Source organism: Aptenodytes patagonicus, chromosome 3, assembly GCF_965638725.1.
Source record: "Aptenodytes patagonicus chromosome 3, bAptPat1.pri.cur, whole genome shotgun sequence".
In the NCBI taxonomy this organism is placed as follows: Eukaryota; Metazoa; Chordata; class Aves; order Sphenisciformes; family Spheniscidae; genus Aptenodytes; species Aptenodytes patagonicus.
In genome coordinates, this window is record NC_134951.1 from 130,757,508 (window position 1) to 130,775,803 (window position 18,296).

The 18,296-nt window shown below is 44.3% G+C and overlaps 1 protein-coding gene across 1 annotated transcript in view; it reads left to right on the plus strand.

The window, feature by feature from the left end:
• BUB1 (BUB1 mitotic checkpoint serine/threonine kinase) overlaps window positions 1-17,762 on the plus strand; it is a 35,310-nt gene extending 17,548 nt beyond the window's left edge. The window contains exons 20-41 of the mRNA XM_076335218.1: window positions 374-570; window positions 1,600-1,640; window positions 1,905-2,011; window positions 3,462-3,514; window positions 3,621-3,811; window positions 5,070-5,230; window positions 6,591-6,925; window positions 7,822-7,874; window positions 8,405-8,542; window positions 9,561-9,653; window positions 10,349-10,439; window positions 10,829-10,910; window positions 11,587-11,767; window positions 12,343-12,421; window positions 12,935-13,158; window positions 13,623-13,763; window positions 14,383-14,498; window positions 15,865-16,026; window positions 16,228-16,385; window positions 16,479-16,656; window positions 16,904-17,010; window positions 17,465-17,762. Coding sequence (XP_076191333.1) covers window positions 374-570; window positions 1,600-1,640; window positions 1,905-2,011; window positions 3,462-3,514; window positions 3,621-3,811; window positions 5,070-5,230; window positions 6,591-6,925; window positions 7,822-7,874; window positions 8,405-8,542; window positions 9,561-9,653; window positions 10,349-10,439; window positions 10,829-10,910; window positions 11,587-11,767; window positions 12,343-12,421; window positions 12,935-13,158; window positions 13,623-13,763; window positions 14,383-14,498; window positions 15,865-16,026; window positions 16,228-16,385; window positions 16,479-16,656; window positions 16,904-17,010; window positions 17,465-17,660 — 3,084 coding nt within the window. The 3' untranslated portion in view covers window positions 17,661-17,762. The remainder of the gene's footprint in view (window positions 1-373; window positions 571-1,599; window positions 1,641-1,904; window positions 2,012-3,461; window positions 3,515-3,620; window positions 3,812-5,069; window positions 5,231-6,590; window positions 6,926-7,821; window positions 7,875-8,404; window positions 8,543-9,560; window positions 9,654-10,348; window positions 10,440-10,828; window positions 10,911-11,586; window positions 11,768-12,342; window positions 12,422-12,934; window positions 13,159-13,622; window positions 13,764-14,382; window positions 14,499-15,864; window positions 16,027-16,227; window positions 16,386-16,478; window positions 16,657-16,903; window positions 17,011-17,464) is intronic.
• Window positions 17,763-18,296: the final 534 nt, after the last annotated feature.

An 18,296-nucleotide genomic window follows, 5' to 3' on the forward strand; every position in this document is an offset into this window, starting at 1 on the left:
GTTTGCTCCTTCGGGAAGGAAGCCGTCCCGAAAAACTAAAGTTGTCCCGCCGTTCTGTAGTCCTGTGGCTGCAAAGAGCCGTGGGAGGAAAGGGAGCCCTCAGGGACGCGGCACAGGATTCAGATGCGTTGCTCTCTGCAGGAGCTCTGAGAACTTTTCAGTCTTGCTGAAGGATAGCGTATTTTTTTTTTTAAAGCTGTGTTATTAAGCTGTTAGCTTGTGAGAGGCATCTTATCTGCCGGCTGGTTTTATCTTCAGAAAATAATGCTTTCTTATGGTGGTAACTAAGAAATTGTTATTGGTTTCTTTTGCCTGCGACTTCCTTGGATGTTTCTGAAGGCGCTTATGGCTCGTGCATCTGTATCTTACGCAGGCGCAGTTCATCACTTCTCCTTGCCAGTACTTTGACTACCTGTATGGACAGGGAGTTGGTGCAAAGGCATCCGACTTCTACGTCGCGTGGGCTCAGCAGCTTGTAAACGAAGGCAAAGTGGAGTGTGCGGGAGCTGTCCTGCAGAAAGGACTTCACAACCAGGCACAGCCACGAGAGAACTTGCAACAGCTGTATTGGTAATCCTGACGCGTCTTTTACTTGTTGAGCTATTCGGATAGCGTACGGCTAACTTTTTTTTTTTTCTTTCTTGTGTGCATATGCCCTGTGCTGTAGCAGAGGTAGACCAATGATTATTTTTGTGAAAGGTAACACAAAGGTATTTGTGTGAAGCTTAACAACACTTCTTTGCTGTTCAATATTTGTTGGATGTTTTGGAGGGTGTATTGAGAAAAGCCGTACCAGAGTGTCTTCAGCGAAGTAGGGCCCCCGAAAGAAAATCCTGTAATTAATTGATTAATTTCCTGTCTAGTCTCTGTTAAGTCGATCCGAACTGTAAAGGTGCGTAGCCTGGCCTGCTTCAGGCAGCCTACCTTGGAAATACTGCGAGTGAGCTTCAGTGCTTGGAAGCTCAAGCAAGTTGGCCACGCTAACGACGCCCGGCTTTTCAAGTGAGGGACATCTGTATGCTTTCCAGAGTGCGTTAATTGGCTGTAGCTCGCCCTGTAGCTGCCTGTGCTTCTATCAACACTGCCGGCCGAATGCATACTTCGGCTGCTGCTTGATTTGGACCCTCTTTGATTTTGGTTTGCGGCCGTAGCTGGAACTGCAGTGAAATCGGACATCAACTCCTGATTTTTAGTCCATCTTGGGGATATGTTGACAACTATACGTATATCCAGTTTCTTGTGCTTATCGCACGGTACGTAGCTGAGAGTGGGTGCCTGTTGGAGTTTAGCATTTAGCTGTTGGAAGCGCTGGAGCTGGTGCTTATCACGATGATGTGCGTCCCCTCTGGTGATGATAAAACAAGAACCCAACTTCCATATACTGCTGCCTATTGCAGGCTCTTTTATTTTTGCGAATATGAAGCTAACAGGTTACGTCCACATACAGGAATAAGTGTCCTGTTGTAACTAACCTGAGATTCTTAGCGTTGCGTCTCATGGCATGATGACTGTACAAGGAAATCAAGGGTTCCCTGGGGGTTGGGGAGGAATGAGGGACAGGTGACGTCATGATAATAACTGACATTTCTTGCAATTTAGCTGGCTGCAGAATTATGATCCTCGGAATCCTCCTTTGCAAGGTGAGGCTAAAGATACCTGCCTGTGAGCTGTAGCTCAATGAGATGAATCTTTTACCTCGATCAGTGAGTTTTGTCACTGAAGAAAATAAGTTTCCTGTAGAAACTGATTTCCACCTCCCCCCATTTTCCTGGCCGTATTTAAAATTCTTAAGGGGAGTGTATTCAAAACGAGGTATTAGTTTTCCAACGCTTAAAGTTAATAGAAATTCATAAATGAAAAAATTATTTCTACTGATTAATGCAAACCTATATTATCTGGCCCAGGTGCTGCTGTTATAAAACCACTTCAAACTTCGCATGCTGCAAATCAAATGGCGCCTCGAAAAGGTGTTTCAAATCCTAACGACCCAGTGTACGCTTGCAAAAATCAGGTAAATGACTATTAATAAGCGACTTTGACATTGTGGGGAAAAATGTGGAGCCCTCACATAAAGTTTAGATTGATGAACTTGACCGAATAAGAAAGATAAAATACACTAACTATATCTGAAAGTATACTAACTGTATCTCAAAAACGTCACTGATGTTTTTATGCTGTAAGCGTCACATCTTCATAGAAATACCTCAACTGGGAAGCGTTGGGGGACATTTCTTAGCCGCTTGACACACTTCCAGAATCACAGGCAAAGCGTGATCCATCCAGCTGGTTAGCATTCTTTAGAGGAATAATATTATCGATAGATTCGGTGCCGGTCACGCTTCTTGGAAATTGCCTACACTGAATTTTCATGAAGTTCCAGATACTTCTTTAAATACTCTTTTTAAGAACAAATAAAATATAATGTCAGAGCAAGAGAAGTTTCCGGGCTGGTCCTCAGTGGGATGGTGGCTTCTTGTAGAAGTCAGTCTGTTGAGCTGGGAAATGACTAGGAGATGACTTTATCGCAGTTCGTGAGCCCCTCTGTAGCGTGCCAGGCCAGTCTCTAACAAGTTCCAGCTGAGGTTCCGTTCGTACTTCGTGGAGATCTTGAGTTAACTTTACAGTCCAGATCCCGTCACGCTGTAGTCACCTTCCTTCACCCCCGTCCCCACAATAAAACAACCAAAAAAAGAAACTGTACTACTTGTAACTCGTTTTAGCTAAGCACCGGAATGCAGCACTCTCGCTCTTCTGAGGTTTGGCGAGGCTAGTTACAATTCTGCACAGCCGTTCTGGCGCAGTCAGATGAAAGGTGAACGGGGGGTGAAATTAAAGACTGGAAGACTGCGGGTAGGAAGCTGATGTAACCTTTCTCAGCTTGGTCCTGTTTTTCTGAAGTGCTCGTGACTCTCTCTGTTTGGTATTGCCCGCAAATACTGAAAGAGATCTTGGATGATGGAATAGAGCGTAAAACTTACTATGTCTGCTGCCTGTTCCTTAGCCCCGAGGTTGGACAGTTTGTCAAGGAAAGAAACCCGATGAGGCTACCCAGTCTGTTCTTAACAAACCCAAGTGATCTGTAGCTTACGTTCCTGTTTTTTGGAATAGAAACTACCTGTTCAACTAGTTCCAGCGTCCTTCTGGACTGCAGTTTCCAGAACTACATCTGTCTCTTAGTTCTCTGGGATCTTCTTTGTCTTCCAAAAGCTCTCAGAGATTACGGCGAACTGTTATAAGGCTAATTCTTCAGGATGAACTTCCTCAGGCTCTGATGACTCGTAGAGCTCTCTTTCTGATCTGTTCTTGACACGCCCGAGGTCTGAGTTGTCATCTCTCCAATCAGAATTAAATATTAGGGGCTTCGTGGTTGCTGGTCTTGTCAAAATGGATGGTTAACTATAATACTGGAATTCTTTCTCTTTTTTTATTTTTTTTTTTTTATTTCCTCTGCCCGGCTCTAGGGTCCTGATTCTGCTGGTACTCAGTCCTGTTCTTCTGGTGGAAGAGAAGAAGTGTAAGTGTCTGGGTTTTTTTTAGAGTCACACTGTGGGAAAATTAACACGCTCCCAGAATAAATCCAATAAACTTGAATAGAGCTTTTTCTTATTTTTCCCTCACAGAAAGTACGTTACGTACATCTCCAAGTCTGAAGTTCTTCCCAAGTCGTCATCTACCGTTGTTGAATGTGAGCAGGTTGCAATGTATGATAAAAACCTGCTCATAGGTGAAGGCTCTGAACTTTCATTTGAGGAGCTAAGAGCCAAGAGATACTTCAAGAAATATGAGCGCCTCAGAAGACAGCAAGAATGGGGTATTCTTCTCTTTCCATCTAGCTATTTCCGAAACATTCTCATGTTCTTGGCAAACTAGTACTTGGCTGCACTCATTTCTTTTGACTTTTCAACCTCTCTACTGAAGCCTGAAAACTTCCTCAAAGCCCAAGTTAGCATCCCTGTACAGAAACAGGGTGGGGTGAGCTTGGAAGCGTCGGGTAACCATGCCAAATGGCCGAGATCGGTATTTACTGTTTAAGCTCATCCCTTGGGTTTGCCTTTTCAAACCTAGATTTTCATAGAGAGTGGCGTTTCTTCGGAGGAAACGGGAGGAAGGTGTGAGCCGCTCTTAGCCGTACTAGTTACCCTGATGTGAGCTCTAGCTGTGGCTCTCTGCCACCTGTCATTCAAGATTGAGAGCATCTTGGTTCCTATCAGTAGGCTGTAATCAGGGAGGGCCCAGAGTATGCTTTAAACCATCACGTGGTTATGTATGATGTCACGCTTTGTCCTCGGCCCAAGTCAATCGGAGGCGTGCTGGAGCGAAGAGTGACACTCTGTCTTCGCTTGGCCTTCTTGGCAAACGTAGCCGTGGGATGCCCCTTGTATAGCCAGCGATGGCACGCTTGTAGCTGGGATGGCCTCGGGGCAAAGTTTTGTAATTGGAGGTAATACCTCTGTTTGCTGAATGGTGACATTTTGGAGGAAAAGTAGGCGGGTTTCAAATAGACAAATTAAGTCTTAGAGAAGCAAAATCCAAAACTGAGTGCAAATAAAGAGCAGCTGCTCAGAAGTGAGTTAGCTGTGTATCTGACCATTTACCCGGGGCGGGGGGGAAGTTGCCGGGGGATATTGCTGGACGAAAGAAGTAATCATCTCATTTGGTAAAGGCAGAAATGGATAAATTGTAGTCAGTGGAAAAGGGAGAGATTCAGCGGGAGGGAAGATGCAAACAAGTGGTTGAGTCTGGCGCCACAAGTACACACCAGGCGAGAGGTAGGCTAGCCTGTGAACTCTGCTAAAAAGCATTAGGGCTGCCGCTGGTTGCCAGGCCAGTGCTGAGACGGTGTTGCGTAGCCCTCCCTTGAGGGATGAGGACTGAGAGGTTAGGCGCTGAGTCCTGTGGGAAATATCTGCTTCTCCCAGACTTATGCCTCTAGATCTGAGCGTCATCCTACAGTTGCACAGACGATGTATATCTAAATTTTAAATTCCAGCAGCTTCTAATGTCTGTATTGAGAAACTCATTTGGATAGTGATTAACTGTTTTGCTTAATATCATTGTTTAATCCTTAGAAGAAGAAGAGAGAGACTCCATAAGGAAAAAAGAGTCAGCTGTCCTTGAACTGCAAGCCCTGCAGCAGAAGCTGGAACAGCTCACCCAGCTCACCAAAAGCTTGGAGGAAACTAGACTGGAACCAGCATCTACGACATCAGCTGAACCAAATAAAACGGTGGTATGTATGTACTATGATCAATAGGAGCAGTCCTCAAGAAATTATCCAGTTGGCGACCGGTCCCAAGCGGTGCTCCCCAGGGCTCGGTATTGGGGCCAGTTCTGTTTAATATCTCTATCAACGATCTGGACGAGGGGATCGAGAGCACCCTCAGTAAGTTTGCAGACGACACCAAGTTGGGCAGAAGTGTTGATCTGCTCGAGGGTAGGAAGGCTCTGCAGAGGGACCTGGACAGGCTGGATCGATGGGCCGAGGCCAACTGGATGAGGTTCAACAAGGCCAAGTGCCGGGTCCTGCACTTCGGCCACAACAACCCCATGCAGCGCTACAGGCTTGGGGAAGAGTGGCTGGAAAGCTGCCTGGCGGAAAAGGACCTGGGGGTGCTGGTTGACAGCCGGCTGAACATGAGCCGGCGGCGTGCCCAGGCGGCCAAGAAGGCCAATGGCATCCTGGCCTGTATCAGAAATAGTGTGGCCAGCAGGAGTAGGGAAGTGATGGTGCCCCTGTACTCAGCACTGGTGAGGCCACACCTCGAATACTGTGTTCAGTTTTGGGCCCCTCACTACAAGAAGGACGTTGAGGGGCTGGAGCGTGTCCAGAGAAGGGCAACGAGGCTGGTGAGGGGTCTGGAGAACAAGTCTTATGAGGAGCGGCTGAGGGAACTGGGGTTGTTTAGCCCGGAGAAAAGGAGGCTGAGGGGAGACCTCATCGCTCTCTACAACCACCTGAAAGGAGGTTGTAGCGAGGTGGGTGTCGGTCTCTTCTCCCAAGGAACAAGCGACAGGACGAGGGGAAACGGCCTCAAGTTGCGCCAGGGGAGGTTTAGATTGGATATTAGGAAAAATTTCTTTACCAAAAGGGTTGTCAAGCACTGGAACAGGCTGCCCAGGGAAGTGGTTGAGTCCCCATCCCTGGAGGTGTTTAAAAGACGTGTAGATGTGGTGCTTAGGGACACGGTTTAGTGGTGGACTTGGCAGTGCTGGGTTAACGGTTGGACTTGATGGTCTTAAAGGTCTTTCCCAACCTAAAAGATTCTATGATTCTAAGATTCTATCTCACAAAATTTAACCGTGCTTTAGACAGTAACCAGAGTAGATTGTTAACTAAATCTGGAAGTTCAGGCTGCAATACCTGACTAGTACAGATACCTGGCATAGCTTTAAATACTTGATGAAATACATTTTAATTGTTAAACCCAAAAGTTCATTTTTGCTTCTCCACGATTTAGTTTTAGTTGCATATGAAAGTTCTCTTATGCATGGAAAACTGTTCTAGTTATGCAGAAATAAAAGGGAAAATGGCAATGGCTATACTTGTGTGGGGGTTTTTGAGCATAAAAGAACATTTCTCATCTCTAAAGGTGCATCCACACATGACGCCCGGTGCAGGTCTACAGCAGAACTGGATGGCATCTTGTCAAAGCTCAGATCTGCAGAACGCCCAAGGTCTGGTGCCAGACCAGCCTCGATCAAGTACTTTATCATCCTCTGCTCTTACACTGCAGTCAGTGAAACCCGTTGGCCGCTGGATGACGTCGACCTCCCTGTGGGAAGCAACATACAAGAAGGATGCAGTCAAAACTCGGCTAGAGCTTGGAGAACTCCAGAACAGTTTGTTACGCCCTCCATTCAATAATGTTTCAGCTCGGGAACGGGCACATCCTGACTTGGCTCTTAATTGGAGCACTGGAGAACAGTACGTATAAACAGGCTAATTCTTGCTCTGCAGATTGTGCAGTCTTCAGTATCTACGCTTCAGCTGAGAATTAACTAAAAAAAAAAAAAAGTCTCTTTCTTTCTCTTCTGGAAAAAATATCTGAAGTAGCCTGTGGAAACTGATATTTAGACATGGATCAAACTTATGTAACTTACAGTCCTCACTTCAGTTTTTAATTCCTTTAACCCTGTGTTTTAATTGTAATGACTAAGAGGAAATTCAGTGTGTAACTGAAGTAATTATTCAGCATTGCTGTCCCTGCATGCCTGAAATAAACAACAGGATGTGCTTAGTTCATGCAGATCCCATACGTGACATCTTGGCCGTGAAGGTTTCCAGAGAAGAAAAGAAGTGCTTGCGTTTATCTTCCGCACTCTTGCTTGTGTGACTTAGCTAATACAGGAAACAAAATTGGGGGACGGAGGAAGAAACCTAGGTTGGCAAAGCAAGCATGGCTGCGTAGGCTTGGCCGACAAGGGGAAATGGAACCAGTTGTCATTCACTCATATTATGGAGTTACTTGGAGGCAAACTGCGTCCAAGAAGAGTAATTAATGCCAGCATTTTAACCTTTTTAAAGGGCTCTGCTGTCTTTCAAGGTTTTATACCTGTAGCAACTGTATGAGAAACTTTCTGGGGGCAGTCCCTAATAATATTCTAAAGGGTCTCTCACTTGCTTCATTTGTGTGACTAAAAAGAGTCGTTCGTGGGGGGGAAGAAATAGGATCACTAGTTGCTGCCTGTCTGGGATGTTTTCTTTGTTCTAGACTGGGAAATGCCTCCTTACTGCTTAGAGTGCATTACTGCTAAGTCCTGAACTGAAGCTGGGATTTAAATAATAGTTTCAAGCTCATGTTCTTAATCTTTCCTTTGAAGGCACCCTAACAAGGGATCCACTGGACCAACTACTTCTGTGGACGTGAAAGAAGGTAATAAGCCCAGTTTTGACAAAGACTGATGCTATTGGTATGACTGTTACTGGCTGGGGATCAATAGCACGTGGCTACTAGTTCCAACCCTAGCTAAGCTTTTTGATTTTCCTAACTTCATCCCTGTATGTTTGGGCAATGCCTCTGTGTCCCTTCCAGGGAGCCAGTCCCTGTTTCCACCTTCTGTGCAATTCCTTTTTGTTTGAGCTCAGCCGGGAGTTCGCTGTTTGTCCTTGGTGGCTTCCTGCCTGCTTGACTCTGTGTCAGAATGGGTCGTTCCTGTGAATTGAAGACGGAGTCCTCAGAGGCCACCCAGCTGTCCAAGGTCCCTCTTGCCCTTCAGGGCATTCTCCCTTGGGAACCTGCCAAGCAGATCTCTGAACAAGCCAAAATCTGCTCTCCCAAAATTCTGGGTTGTCGTTCTGCTACTCATCTTGTTTACTTCTCTTACTAACATTTTGCTAGTTACTGAAACGTTAATAAACAATCCCGGGCTGCTTCAGAAATGATCTCGCTGTTCTCGTTTCTAGCATCTAGAGTTGGAAATTCTTCCTTTGCTTCTGGCAATGCTTCTCAAGCTACCCCAAACACCTCGCTGGGAGGAGCAATGCAGGCAACACCGTTCAAAGTGCAGCCTTCACCTACGGTTCATACGAAGGAAGCGTTGGGTAAGCATCTGGAATAACGTGCTAGTTTCACTGGAGTTAATGGGATCTTGCCTGGTAATTTTAGCGGAGCCGAATACGCAAGGAGGCTATCTAGTGATGGGCACGTGCACCGTTCAATCAAAGAGGAAAATAAAATTAAATCCGTACTCTTCTTTTGCGATTGTCTGGATGACCCAAAGCTTTTGACCAGAAATAGATGCTTTGATAACGTCCCAGCAGCCGCATCCTGTAAACTCCTGGATAAGTCACTGACGGTACACCTGCCAGGCTGCTTTGGGCAGCGTGTGCGCTGAGCTGCTCTTCTCAGTACTGCCGGGGACTCCTGTGCCTGAGGTGGTGACCTACAATGGACTAATGTGGAAGAATGTGAGGAAGTTAATAAGTCAACTCTGGTTGATGTTGAGCTTCCCCCAGAGCTGAAATAAGGGTGACTTATGCAAAAGGTCTTTGATTATTTAATGGACATTGTTAATTCTAAATGTTGCTTTTTCAAAATCCTAAAAGGGAAATTGCAGTTGTATTTCTGATGTCAGCTGTGGAGTAATAATAACCCGATACCGTTCTATCCCTTTTGTGCTCTTCTGCCACGCTCTTCTATTTTGATAGTAAACCTGTTAACCGCTACCGTGTAGTAAACTGCTGCAGCTGAATATATATCTGTAAAAATAATAATTAAAAAACCAGCTTGTGGTATTCACTAGTCTTCCAAATGTCTAAGAAGATAAAGGAGAATTTGTTCCTTTAGGAGAACTTGAAATGCTATCTTGGAGAGGGGAAAAAAAAAAAAAAGGAGGCCATGGCGCCAGCGAGTATGTGTTGGCCAAGTTGGACCTTCCAGGGTTTGTTCAGTTGTCTGGAGTGTGCAAATGCAGTATGAAGAAATAATTGGTTATTGGCATTTGACAAATGGTAATAATTAATTGGCATTTGATTTGACTACTACACAATGGAAGAACCTCTGAAAATTTCTTTTCTTTCACTGGGGGTGATATTCTTGTGGCTTTTATTTCTTTTTTAGGATTTCTCATGGATATGTTTCAAACGCCCATCTTGCCCGAAGCATCTCCTCTTGAAGAAAGCGAGGAACAATTTGAAGTCTTTTGCAGAAGAAGTGGTAAGTACTACTTATTTTTTCAGTCCGTGATATTTCACTCCTTTATTTCCTGTTTACCCCTCCCACCAGTCCTCATAATTTTGAGATAAGTAGTTGTTTGATTAGGTGTTGGAGCGAAGAAGCCACTTCTTCCCTGATAATGAATTTAATTTACCAACAGGTTCTAAATTTTGATGCACAGTCTGAGAACAGCAGAAGCACTTTACTGTTAGCAAGCCTCTTAATGTGCGTATTAAACACGTTGCTTCTCTGTAGAGACCTCTCTGGTATTTGAACCCTAACTTTGAAAAGGGCACAGCTGGTACTTCATATGAGTAAAGCTTTTTCTAAAACATTTTGCAGGCTGGGTGTTGGTATCTGAACTGCCATCTTATCGTAACAGTTAAAATTGTCTGAAAACCAGGCAGTAGCAGTGGCTTACAAGAGTGAGCACAGAGATATTTCACAACTGGTCAGATGCAGCCGAGAAGGCTTCTGTACTCCTGGCCAGTCTCGGTTGGTTTTGAGACGGAAAAATCTTCCCCGTTTCCAAGAGCTTACAGGAGGGATGAATTGAGTGGCAATTCTGAGGATGCTCCTGGCCTAGCTGGATATAGCCATGACCATCAGTTGCCTGGTTAGGGGTGAAAACGTGACTGTTTATATAATCTTCATTGGGTGAAGATAATATTGGTTATCCTTTTATTTTTAAGAGCCTGATGGAAGTCTGAAAGCTAATGTTGTTGCCCCTGTCCTGCCTGCATTTTCTATCTTTGAAGATGAGAATGAAAAAGAGAACAGCGGGTAAGGAGGAAAAAAGTAATAGCTGAGTTCAGTTTATTAAGACTTACATATCGGATTGCTTCTATTCCATACAATTTTGCTGTGACTGTATTTGCAGTAACAGGATTGGCTTGAATACAATCACTAGCAGCTGTGTGGAAGTGGCATGAGAAAGCTGTAGTTGCTCCTCTGTGGAATTGCGCAACTTTCCTGTTTGGACAGTGTGCTTGAGATGCTTAATTTTCTGGGTAACTGTGGATAGCTTGTTTCTTCGAGCTACTGCGACTTCTCCAAGTATCTGCAAATGGGATTCTTTACAAAAATAATTAAAAACAACGAGTCTTTGTTATGATCAGTCTGCCTGGGAAACTTTCTGGGGAAAAGCTATTCTAAACTACCTGTTTTGTCAGGATCCCGCAGCATAAAAACAAGCCAGAAGAGCCCAGAACTATTGGAGGACGTCCCTTGACTGACTGTACAGCGGGTGCAGAAGTGAGTGTTTGGTCTTATTGCAAGAATTAGCCTTGAAAATGGGTTACGTAGTTATAGGGGATATCGGAGGTGGTTGTATTTACCTTTGTTCTATCCCGATGCTGAGCATTCTTATGAATGATACCTAGCTGAAGTCTAGATACCCCTTCCCGTTTCCTGCCAATGGGACGAGCTTTTTCAGTTGTTAACTTTCGCAAAGCTTCTAGGAGCTTAACAGTGGAGAGCTTTCTCTAGAACAAATCCGACTGCGGTTGGTATGTAGATTTGGCATCTGTTTGGAGGAGGAAGGGCAGGGAGCAAGAGACACCGAATGTTCTAATAACCACCTAACAGTTTTCGTAGCCAAGGAGATGCGTAAAGCGCCGGGCTGCTTGGGTATAAGCGATCGCTAAGTAACGAGACAGGCTTTTTCAGACTCTTACGGCATTTTTTGTTGTCCAGCATTTTGCTGTGATGTTGATTATTGCCAACATTCAGGTCTGATACGAAACTATGTAAACCTGTGATTTAGGTTATATTGCCATTCTTTTATTTTTCTAATATTGTAAGTTGACACAGGCAGACTCAACGTTATTGAAACTGACTGCAGAGGCTGCTAGTAGGTCGCAGCGCAGCTCTGGCAGGATAGTTTTGATGGCTTAGTTTTAAATCTTTATGTATTTTTTTTCCTGTCTAGGAAGAAACAGGGACACCGGAGTTCTTGAGGGATGATTATACGGTGTGGAATGTACCAAGTAGTAATAAAACGTTAGCTCCCAGTCCAAACAACACAAGAGACTTTGCACGAGCTGCCCAGCTTGTATCAACACCATTTAATTACCTGTCGGCACATTCACGACAAGCTTTGGAGGACAAAGGTAAAATAACGAATACTTCAGGTTGAGAGCATCTAATTCGGTACTACGTAACTCCATTTCTGTGCCCCGGTTACCTCGCAGGCCTTGCCAAATGCTGCCTAGGTATGGCTCCCACTGCTGCCCCTTCTGAATACAAACTCCTTGCAGAACAGCAGCTGGGAGCACGGGCTGGCCAGCATGTAAGCCTTCTGAGAATTTTTAATTGGGGGAATAAGAGAAGGTGGCGGGGGACAAGAGAGACTTCGACTGTACTGCAGAACTGCTGTCCTGAACTGTTCCAAGGGGTTGTAAATAGTCAAAAAATCGACTGAAGCCCCAGCGCCGCCTTCTTCTGGGGGCACCTTTATGCTTGTCTGCCCCTCTTTAGTCTTGGAATACACTCCCTAAAGAAATCAAGCCGTTGTCTTTCCTTATATATTTTAAAATAGGCTTGTTCAGTCCTAGCTCTTGTGACACCTTAGCAACTTTCACAGCTGCAGTGTGACTTAACCTTCTTGTCTTGGTAAGAATACTCTAAATGTGCTTGCCTTTGGGGAAAATAAATATTTGCTATTGTTGCTACTCCCTTTGTTCAGCCTGTGGGGATGACTTGCCGCAAATGGATTTGGAGCTTTCTGAAGAACAGCACAAGCAGACAAAACCGAAGAAGCTGAGGTATGTCGTGACTTGCTGAGATTTTCAAGGCTTGAGAGCGCTAGGCAAATCTGTGCCTGAGCAGGCAGGTCTGCTATGCTGCTCTTGATTCAAGTTTTCCAGGTGATCTAGAGCTGACGTATTTGTGTCAGACTGACTCTGCTTAGCATACACCTCGGCCCTTTGCGGAGTTAAATGAACCTGAGCACGGTGATAATGCCCCTGAAAATGCTCCTACGATTTAAGTTTTCTGACATGTTTAAATTTAAAGTTAACCATCCAGAAAGTTTTAATGTCTGTGTGTGTAAAGCTACTGCTTTCTTTTCAATATTGGCTGAACTTGTTGGCCAATGAACTTGAAATTTATTAGACTGTGGGTAGCATGATATGACCAGATCTTATTTTCTTAAGAAATGTCCATTTTATTCATCTTAATGTTGGTTATGGCCAAAGTTGACACATTTTTGCTTGCTGAAGATACAAAAATACCATGGCAGTACTGTCAATTAATAATATTTTGTTTTAAATATGTAGCCCTGCTCTTGAACACATTGCAGAACAAGGAGAGCTTCAAGGAAATGTCTTGAAACAAGGAAATGGAATTCAAGGAATTGCTACAGCTGCTTCTCAAAGATTACATGAGCAGACTGCCACAAGCAGAACTGAATATTCCTCGTCTTTTGGGGCGGACAAAATTTCCCATGAAAAGCTGTCTGGAGCTGGGCAGGACAGGACAGCCCGGAGTGCGAGAGCTGCAGGTACAGAGCGTTGCCTACAGTTTTCTTCCGTCAAGTCCGAGACCGGAGCAGTGTCACCTTCTTGCAGCAGTGCTTTGTTCCGACACGAAGGTGGTCACTGCAGCGAGCGAACTGTCTTGTGGCTCCTGCAAGGAGATCGCTGCGTATGTACGAGTGATGTAAGGAAGGGCAAGTGTGGGTCGTACCTGTATTATGTGATGCCAAAGATATTCTGAAGTACAGGAGCGCTCGGGAGTGCCTAAGGCTTCTTTGCTAGTTGAGGCTCAAATACTTCCGAAACATCTGTCTTTGTGGGCAACTTTAATAGAGAAGACACAGGTATAAAAGCTGGATTGTCAAAATTGAGGAATACTAACTTAGCCCTCTTTGATTTTTTTTTTGTGGGTTTTTTTTAATAAGCTTGTGTTACCTCTTTGAAATGACACTTTCCTTACGGCTTAAATATTTTTCTACTTTCCATGAAGTCCTTGTTGAGAACCCTTGGGATAAGGAGTTGATTTGCAAATTCTTATCAGAGCTTCCTAAACCACTGCACACCTATGCCAACTACTTTGAATGGAAATCTGCTCTTCCACCCATCAAACCGAAGACTGAACTCCCACTGGGTAAGAGCTACTTCAAACATTTCACTTCAAGAAATGCTTTAAAGGTTTTTTTCTGGGAGCCTCTGAAGTATTTTTCTAATTCAGTTTACTTGCGCGTATATCCAGATAGCTTCCAGATTATCTAAACCCCAGATTTGAAATTAGACCTGTGTTTTTTTTGTTTGTCTCTTTTGATTAGGCATTCTGAGTAGGAAATTTTCCTAATTTTCCTTTCCTAGTAACCTGTGAGACAACTCTCAAACTTTGTATAAAACAGCAGCAGTGCCGTGTCAACAAAATCTGTATGACAGTAATTGCAACATACTTGTATGACTCAAACATTAGTGTTTACTTTTTAAGGAATGCACTTTGGAATTTGATTACTTCCAGGGAGTCAGACTAAAATAGAAACACTGATGTTTAGTATGTGGCACTTTGCAGCACCCATGTTCTCAAGAGTACAGGCTCTCTTCTATGGAAAGGCTGGCTAGCAAGAAGAGACCTCTAGAGAAAGACTAGTGTTAGGGTTCAAGCGATAACTTGTATACGGCTGGTGCTTTTTCTCCCTCCCCTTCTCCAAGTGGTGATGTCTCTTCTGTGAAGTTTGTAAGCAGGGCTTAACGTTGTTAATCTCTTACAGGTTCCAGCTCGTTCCATGTGGACTGCTTGGTTGGAGAGGGAGCTTTTGCTCAAGTCTATCAGGCTTCCATCCTGGATGCAAGTAACCCAAGAAACAATCAGAAAGTAATATTCAAGGTAAGTAGTGTTGAGTCAGAATAGCTCTGCTGGAAAATTCTGGAGTCTTATACTAATGACACCTACCCTGGGGGGATTCTGCCGAGTTTTCTTATTTATAAATAAGAAGTAAAGCATATTGGTCTGTCCTCAAAGCCTTGTTCAGATTGAATGCTGTGATGTCTGATTCATTCTACATGGGAAGTTATTTATCCTCTTGACCCGACTTGCCTCTTCATCTTTTCTTTATAAAGTAGTCACAAGTATCCTAAGGAGTCAGAGTTACAGCCAGGCTATCTTTCTCAGCTGAACAAAGGCAGCTACTTGTGCAAGTGCTCTTAATCCACAGCAAATGAAAACGTGTGTGGATTGATGATAAAATTGCTCTCGCGACTAGGTCGCGCTGAAAGGGCCACTCTCTTGTTCCGGATACATTGCCCACTAGCTTTCCACAAGCGTTTTTGCACTTTGTGCAGCCAGCCTGTTTGGTGGCCGCTGGCTAGTACGTAGGCTTTGCTGGGCGATACCTCTCTGGTACGGTTTTAATAATAAACACACTCTGTCTTGATGGCGATTGTAGAGTGAGCGGTTCCCTCTCTGCTCTGCCCCGTCTTCTTCCAGGCTGCCTCAGTGCAGGAATGAGCAACAGATGATAGCATGTGTTTACATCCGAACCGCCGCCAAAAGGAAAGTCTGTGCGACTGCGAGGTCAGCTTAGCCCAAGAGGGTTGTACGAGGTCGTGCACATCCCTGCATCTGCTGCTGGCTGAGAGGGCGCGTGTACAGTTACTTCAGCCTGGCTGAAACGTGGTTATGTGACTGAGTTGACACACACGCACAGCCTTAGCCTCTCCACATCAGATCTCTTTTTTTCCTACCTTTGGAATCTTTTTGTGGATCCCTTCTGCAACATTTAATCTTTCGGCAAAAATCTTCTTAGTCTAACACCTTAACTGAGAGCTTTCTAGCGTGTAAAGGTCACTTAAGGTTTTTTTGAGCATCAGGTATTCAGTGTAGCGGGGGAAATAGTAGGGGAAGGAATCGGAAGGGTTTTCCTGTTTTGACTTCAAAGCCGCCTCTCTTACACAAAATGTCTGTCTGTTGCCAGCAGAAACGTCAATGTTGCAGAAAGACTGACATTTTAATAATACAAAAGTGTATAAGCCAGAATGGAATTGTGGTGTGTAACTGAAGTCTTGATTCAAGAGGATTAATCGTTGAGTGTATCGACCCGAGGTTAATTACTGTAGATACAAGTATTTTATTTGGTCAAGAGGAAAAATGCCTCGTCTGCCATTAAAAAACCAACAAAAAAACCTCAACCTGAGAAGAACCTCTGGCTTTAATGCTAATAGATTTCCCTAGTAAATCAACTTTTTGGTTACAGGTCCAGAAGCCTGCCAACCCTTGGGAGTTCTATATAGCAACACAACTGGTAGAAAGGCTCAATCCAAGTGTACGCCATCTCTACATCCACTTTTATTCTGCTCATTTCTTTCAAAATGGAAGCATTTTGGTTGGTGAGCTCTACAACTATGGAACGCTGCTAGTAAGTGTAATCAGCTCATGCTCTGGAACATCTATATTCTTTTTGGAGCGCTATTATATTACAATATTCAGATGTCTCCTCTACTCTCCACTTGATGGACCTTCGTTGCGAACCTATTCTGGGTTTATCAACATGGACCTGTAATCCATATCAAGTTGTTTCTGTGTAGCTGATGGTTCTTCGCTATCTTTTTGTTTACAGAATGCCATAAACATTTACAAAAAGCTTCCTGAAAAGGTGATGCCTCAAGCACTTGTAATCTACTTTGCTGTAAAAATTCTTTATATGGTGGAAGAGCTCCACAGCTGCAAAATCATTCATGGTGACATTAAACCTGACAATTTCATACTTGGAGAAAGGCAAGTATTTCCCTTTGCTACCTGAGATGCCAGCGTATCGTGATATCGTAGCCTTGATACTTATGTGATCGCTTCTTGTCGTCATGGTCAAAGGTTTCTGGACAATGATACATGTGACATAGATGGTCTCTCTCATGGCTTGACGCTCATTGACTTGGGCCAGAGCATAGACATGAAACTCTTTCCTGAAGAAACGGCATTTACTGCAAAGTGTGAAACATCTGGATTTCAGTGTATTGAAATGCTGACGCAGAAACCGTGGAACTACCAGGTATGAGACTGCATAGGCAGCCTGAACGTTTGGAGGTTACTGCATGCATCTGGCGTGAATAAACGGAGTATAGAAATATTAGACTTTTGCACCAGAGTTGTGGCTTCAGCTTGTTGCTTTAAAAACGCAATCCTGAACCCTCTTCTTACAGAGCTTGCCCTGTTGGCTCCACAGAGTGCTTTTCAGCTAACCATTAGTGGTCTCAATACACTTTTTTTAATATGAAACTTGTTTATACTTTGTTTAGACAGACTACTTCGGCATTGCAGCAACGGTCTACTGCATGCTCTTTGGTACCTACATGCAAGTGAAGAACGAAAACGGTATCTGGAAGCCTGAGGGAGCCTTCAGAAGGTTGGTGTCAAAAAAAATCTTTTCAAAACCTTCCCTTGTCTAGAAAGATGCGTCATTAGTACCAGGATTGTTTGAGGTTAGTTTCTGTCACAGCTTTCAGCGTTGCTTGCGTGCACTTCTTGATGCCCTAAAAACTGGGTTCGGCGCATGGGAACTGCTTCACAGAATTCACTGACTTAGTCACAGGAAGTGTTTCGGCAGCGCACGTGGCGAATTGCACGGCGCCCTCAGCTACTGGCTGCCTGGAAGGAGGAAGCAACAACTAACGAGGAAAAAATCCCACTGGTTCGCTAAGCAGCATGCCGCAACGGAAGCTGCGTTGTGTTACAGCGATGTCTGCAGTTGCTCCAGCCTCTAACTGGGGAGGGAGCCGGGGTAAATACGGGAAATTAGTATTTTAACAGCTTGAATTTAGAAATTTTTTTTTTGATGCGTTTTTTTTGTTCCTTTGCAGGCTTGCCAACGCTGACCTGTGGAAAGAGTTCTTTGAGAGCATGCTAAACATCCCCAGTTGCCACAGCCTGCCTTCTCTAGGAGTTTTGCGCAAAAGGCTGAAGGACTTGTTTTGCAAGTCATATGCAAAGGAAATAAAGTTCCTTCGGAACAGACTTGTTGTGTTGCTTATAGAACACAAACGGTCGCGAAAATAAGCAGTTAGTTTGCACAGTTACTGGGGACTGGCATTTTATTGGTGTGAAATCTTTTTGTAATAACTCGTTTTAAAAATAAACGTTCTTGGGGTTAACTTCAGGAATGATAACTTGCATCTTTCTATGCTTTTGTGGAAAAAAATTACACTAAATTACTTGTTAATTTAACTTGTCCAGTTTGGGAGGCATGGGCATGCTGGAGACTGTAGACAGTTGTTATAATATTGTGTATTTCTAAGGGGAAAAAAAGCTGGTGAAAAGTAGCGTACAGATGAAGTAATTGCTTTCGACCTCCCCTGGGATTTTTGAAAAAGCCCGTTGAATCCTTCATGTCGAAGGGACCTCGGGACGTCAGCTGCTCTGACCTGAAAGCAAGGTCAAAGCTGAGTTCAGACTCCCGCTACGAAGAAGGGTGAACCGAGCCTTTGGGGAGGAGCGAGCTGTTGGAAATGGGAACAGAATTCCAGACTGAGACCCTACCCTCGTGGAAGAGTCCAGCAATCTCTTCTAAGAGAAGTAAAGACAGCAACTGGAAGTGAAATGGCGTGTAATGTGGGCTACGAGAGCGTGAGCTCGTGTAGCTTTCCACACCTGATCAGGGAAAAACCCACAGTCGGGAGGTGTAAGGAGGACAAG